The 6063-nt window shown below is 43.3% G+C and overlaps 1 protein-coding gene across 1 annotated transcript; it reads right to left on the reverse strand.

Annotated features, from left to right (window-relative positions):
• Positions 1–3314: 3314 nt before the first annotated feature.
• On the reverse strand, positions 3315–4037 carry LOC311225947 (DCN1-like protein 5; the record flags this gene model as incomplete). The annotated part of the gene is made up of 1 exon (XM_084311334.1): positions 3315–4037. The coding sequence occupies one exon, from the start codon at positions 4035–4037 to the stop codon at positions 3315–3317; it is 723 nt and encodes a 240-aa protein (XP_084167460.1).
• Between the last annotated feature and the right edge of the window lie 2026 nt (positions 4038–6063).

The following is a 6063-nucleotide window of genomic DNA, read 5'->3' on the forward strand; positions in this document are numbered from 1 at the left end:
TTTCAATAACTGAGGGGGGGGGGGGTGCTGCAGGTGCCCCCGCACCCCCCCTTCCAACGTGCCTGAATATATTTTAAGCCCTCGCAAGTTTGGCTTTCTCAAATCAAATCAAATTTATTTATAGGGCCCGACAACACACGTTAATGTCCCCATGGGCCGTACAGGTCTTCTTTAAACAAGTCAAGAAGAAAACATAACAATAAGTCAAGAACAGAACAAGAACACCATAAGGTCCAAACATTTTTAGATGAATGCAAATAAATGAAAGAATGCAAGCACTCCCAGACATACCCCACGCGAAGGTAAGGAAAAACTCACTAAAACCTAACAATAGGGAAAAAAGCTCCACAGGCAGTGTGGAGGAGAGAAACCTTAGAAGGGCCATTCAAGGGGGGATCTCCCTTAGATGTTGGTGATAGTAGTGTTGCAGACGGAGTGTTCTCCCCATTGAACAAAGCGATGGCATTCTACCCAGAAGGTAAACAACGACCCCTAGCGCTGAATGAGTTAACACTTTCCGTGCCGGCCTCTGTGTCCTATTTACCCCCTTGAGTGCCACCACCCACTTCAATGATAGAGCTCTCATATTTGCGAACGCATAAACTACATCTTGGATGTCTCTGGGTCTTGGCCAAGATTTGCAGAGACTGCTCTACGTGCACCACCGAGGCCATGGCCTGTGTAGACTAAACTATGCACAGAATTATGTCAGTCTACAAGGTCCGGATTCTACATGGTCCGGTAATGTAGACCTTGTAGACTCCACTACAGACCAATTATCAGTGAATGTTCATGCATTTTTAAGAAGGGCTACTTCCACAAAAAAACAAAGAACTCACCAAAACATCTCAGTAGCACCTTATCTAAATGTTCTATTTCATATATGGAGATTCATATTTATTTATGTATTGCATGCATTTCTACATTTTATTTCCTATTTTGTTTATTCATCCCAGTATCTTTCTTTCTTATGTGTGGAATTCTACAAGGCATGTAGGTGTATATGTGTTTGACGATGATATCCTTCAAACAGGCAATAGTGATGATATAATTTGGGCAGTACTGAGCTGGGTTACTTTCCTCCAGTGTATTTGTCCCCTGGCCCCACCCAATGGCCCCATGCACACACACACACAAAAATCGAAGTAAAAAAAAAAATTTTTTTTTTTTTTAAAGATTTTGAATTTTCTTTCTTTTTTGGGGAACTATCTTATAAATGGCCTTTTTGAGTGTTTAGCATTGTTTCCTAGCTATGTGAACTTATATTAATATGATCTATGTCTCAAAATTCTCATATTGGCGCATTCTTCCAATTCTCCTCTCACAATATTCACCCTCACTGAACTGAGTCGTTTGAAAATGTGCCTATATGTGATGTCATATAGTCACTGCTGCATGTTAATGTTCAGGCGAAGACGACGCTCCGCAGTGGTTTAGGAGCCCAGGCTCAAAACAGCTCGAGATCTTGAGGTAGAAAAATGCTGTTTTTGAGGACTTGATTAGAAATACAAAACAATGAATAAAAAAAAAATATATATTACAGAGGTGTTCCATAGACTCACAGGAATTGTGTGTAAAAGTGCCCAAATAGTGAAAGAAATAGTAAAATAGTTCCCCTTTAAACTTCGATTTTTTTTTAATGTTCAAAGCTTGTGCCATCGAACGAAGCTTCGAAGCTTCGAAGTATTTAAGACAGCCGTATAGGTTTTAGTGAGTTTTTCCTTACCTTCGCGTGGGGTATGTCTGGGAGTGCTTGCATTCATTCATTTATTTGCATTTATTTTAAATTTGTTGGACCTTATGGTGTTCTTGTTTTGTTCTTGACTTATTGTTATGTTTCTTCTTGACTTGTTTAAAGAAGACGTGTCCGGCCCATGGGGACATTAACGTGTGTTGTCGGGCCTTACAAATAAATTTGATTTGATTTGATTTGATCTTAAATTATGGCTATGTCTAATGTGGCCGTCGCTTATCAATGACTTGTTTGCAGTCAATATTGTCGAAACGGATTGTTTTTTTAATCGGTTAATTTCCGTTTTATACCATTTTGAAAAACGCTGGTTTCTTGAAACTTCCAGAAGATTTCAGAAGATTCTGTGATAAACGCCCTTTACTGTAATACACAAAACACGTTGTCATTTTTCGGCCTATTTATGAATAGTTTTCAAATAAATGCTAGATTCTCGATAGTATATGTGTACTTATGCATGCTATAGAAGCAGGCTGAAAAATCGATTATCTTATTTCCTGATCGCACACACACACACATACACACATATGGCACACGCTGATATATAGGAGAAAATAGCTCTGATTAACTTTCTATCATGACATCATACGGTGGTTCTAGAATGTTATATGTTCTAGAATGTTTTATTATGACATCATACTGTGACATCACAAATGTTCTTACATAATAGCATTAACTATTTATGTTCTTATTCAATGGCATTAACTATTTATGTCTCTATGGGTGCTTTCTCACTCACCATTCGGGTCCGTTCCGGTCCGTTCCGTCCTCGTTTCGTCCTTGGGTGCAAACTTCCCCCCTCCCCCCTTAGTTTCGTTTTCTGATGAGGTTCGCTTTTCCAGGTCGCAACGTAGCGGTAGCCGAGTGAGACATACGTTTTGCAACCTGAGTACAGTGATGTAGTACACTGCCAAAGCAGTAGGTGGCGAACATGAAGGCAATTTTCAACCAATCAGAACTTGAATGTGCCAAATGCCAATACACTTCCTGCAAAGAATATGACAACAAGGCGGGCGCTAGCAGAATGAATGGATGTAAACTTTATTTAACATATTGCATAATGGGTACAATACAATACGGCTCAATACAAACAATTGTTAAGGGAATGCAGACTGTTGTAGCTTGGACTGGGGTCCTTATAACAATAACTTGACAACACATGGTAGCTGCAGCTATTTGGGACAGCTCTGTTGTCACCGGAAGGGCACGCAGATGGTATCTACTGCGCATGGGCGTTGAGCAACAACGGCTCCGCGCAGATTACACGACATGTTGTCGGCGAGTTTTGGGCTACTCCAAAACGGAAAACACAATTTAGCGTTTTCAGTAGGGCCACAACGTATCCGGCAAAAACGGCATTTCTATGTAATAGGGACAGCAAACGTATTCAAAAACGTATAAAAACGAGCACAAAAACACTGTGTGTAACAAGGGCCTGAAGCAAGGGAACCATGGCAAATTGTATACACAACTTCTCTAAGAAAGGTAGGTGGGTTTCTCTTTCTCTGTTCTAGCTGCAGCTCGGTTATCATGGTGTTGTCCCAGCAGCCTCTGATGAATTGTCTTAGAAGTTGCTGATCAAGGTCGGTTGCAGGCTACGGTTGAGCGCTTTCTGCCACTCAACAAACTCATCTAGCAAGATTGGCCAGGCTCCGTTTTCATCATAGTTACTCAGGTCTGTGTTGACTGTCCTGCTGAACTCTAACACGTTGTACCACTGATCTTTATTCATTACGCTGTACTTAGACTGCTCTAGGAACTGATGAAACACAGGGAAAAGAGACCACGTCGTCCCAAGCAGCAGTGCCAACATGGACTTAGCTGTGTCCATGTCCAGACTCCTCTGGTCCTTATTCCTGGAGAAGTCAAAGGCGTATTGGTAGATATTCTTGAAGATTGCAGAGTTGTTGAGCTGACAGCGGAGGTAGTCCAGCCTGCTCTGTAATCTTTCTGTACAGTCACACTGTAGTAGAGTCATTCCCCTTAGCCACTCCTGATTAGTAAAAAATCCCATATTTTGTGCTTCTAATTTCCAGGCTAAAACCAACATAATAATGTTCTCCGGTTCCACTCCGATGTCCTCACAGAACTTCTTCATGCCGTTGGGCCCGACCATCTCATCTGGCCCAGCATACTCGTAGAACCAGGCCAGGCACTTCTTACTGGAGAACTTTTCCTCTCCACTCAGTAACCTGCCCCCATGGATCTGAGGCCTACAGAAACTGGTGATTTTATTCTTGTGGAGCCCATGGTCGTCTGACCCCGAGGACTTTCTCTTAGCAGGCATCTCTGAGGCTGGACTGGGCTGCTGGTTCTGGACTGGAGTAGTTTGTCCAGCGTTTGTGATACGATGTTTATGTCAGCCAGTCCGCCAGTCGCTTTTTTGTTACAACCTCGTCAACCGATCACTTTCAGCTGCTCTTGCTGTCGCCGGGATACTGCTTCCAGGGTGGAACGGGGTGCTGGTTGAGAATTGCAGGTTTCAGTCTATGTTGTTTAGTCCATTCAGTCAAAGATGCCGAGGAAGAGAGAGAAGCTGAGGAACCGCCCGCTTATATAGAGACCCAAATGTTCTAGAATGTGACCTCATACAGTGACATCACAAAGGTTCCATAACTTTCTATCATGACATACGGTGGTTCTAGAATGTTTTACGTTCTAGAAAGTTCTATTATGACATCACCACAAACATCCCAGAATGTTCTATGTTCCAGAAAGGTCTATTCACGACATCACCACAAACGTTCTAGAAGGTTATATGTTCTAGAATGTTCTATTATGACATCATACTGTGACATCACAAATGTTCTTACATAATAGCATATATGTATGTCCGAGTGGCGAAGGGTGTCGCTTCAGGGAGGGGTGTTGCACTAGATATGCCAAGTAGTTGGGACGGAGGCAGTGTTGGCGTAGGCTATCTGCATCTGGAGGGAGATGGATGAATGATTTGTTCTTCATTCTCTTCCACTTTGTGGCATGGGCCTCAGCCATGGTGCTACTCTTCTTGTCACCATAAATAACATGTTGTGTGAACTCGAACAGCTCCGCTAACACCTCCTCCTCAAGGTCAAGGCTATCTCCACACCGCGAGAGCAGCCGTCGTGCCACAGGGCTCTTTGCCACCTTGTCATACACCGACGACTTACCCTTGCCATAGAAGCCTGAGTTGGCATCACAGCCTGTAATACAGTGTAGCTGCACAATACAATCTGCCATCTCCTCAGTAATCAGGCCACGGCAGAAGACTGTCCTGCTTTCTCTTGATACAGAGCATACCGGGCAGCTGTTGAGAGATGGCCGCTGCCGTGACATAGGCATCGGTGTCGGCTGCATCAATGACAACAGGGCCACTGTAGCCTGACTCACGTAGAACTGTGTAAATAGAGAAGAGGATGGTGTCAGCCTCAGACTGGTCAAAGCTGTAGTTCTGCATTGGTTGCTGGGTTGACAAGTTGGTGCAGTGGGAGCCAACAGAGTAGATGATCTCTGTATCTACACCCTGTGCAACAAGGTCAGTCAGATAGCTGCATATTACTTTTTGTAGCCGCTCCTTGTTGCTGACGCTACACAGCAGTGTTTTGAACTCTCTGGCAGAGGGGAAGGGGTTGCCCAGCTTCATGTAGGTGTTGGGGACATGTACCTTACCTTGTACCCGCAGGTCTCGCTCATCATCTTTAGTTGAGTATGCTGTGTCGTACGGGTCATTTACACAGAAAATACGGTCAGCATCACCATGGCGGGCAAGGATGATGGATGATACCTTGTGGACATAGTCCAACCACTTGTATGGGGTGCCATCTTGTGTCTGCCGATCTTCAGCTGATGGGGTTGCCATCCTCCAGATCATGCCCATGTCGACAAGAGTGGTGTAGGGTTCTTGCAGATCTACAGATTGGAGAGAGCTTCTGAATGAGCTTGAATGAATGAATGAATGAATGACTTTATTTGACAATATAAAAAATAAACATGTGACAGAAGAGCACAGTCGGGATATACTGCCAAGGATGTAACACAAAAAAGCTCAGAGCTTATTTCCATTGTGGTCCTTGTAGGGGGGTGGGGGAATGTGATGCTTAACACATGCATCATACAAAACGTGACATCACAACACATCACATATACCATTTAACATTTATATACATACAGACTCATACAACATGCAAGGGTGCCTTAAGCTAAGTGTCTAGGTATAGTCCCTTTTGAGCCATGTCTTCAGGCTGGACTTGAATCTAACGGCACTGTCTATGGTTTTCAGTTCACTGGGCAGACTATTCCAATAGACAGCTGCTGAATATAAAAATGACTCCTTC

Source organism: Notolepis coatsorum, assembly GCF_963971535.1.
Source record: "Notolepis coatsorum genome assembly, chromosome: 3".
Taxonomy (NCBI): domain Eukaryota; kingdom Metazoa; phylum Chordata; class Actinopteri; order Aulopiformes; family Paralepididae; genus Notolepis; species Notolepis coatsorum.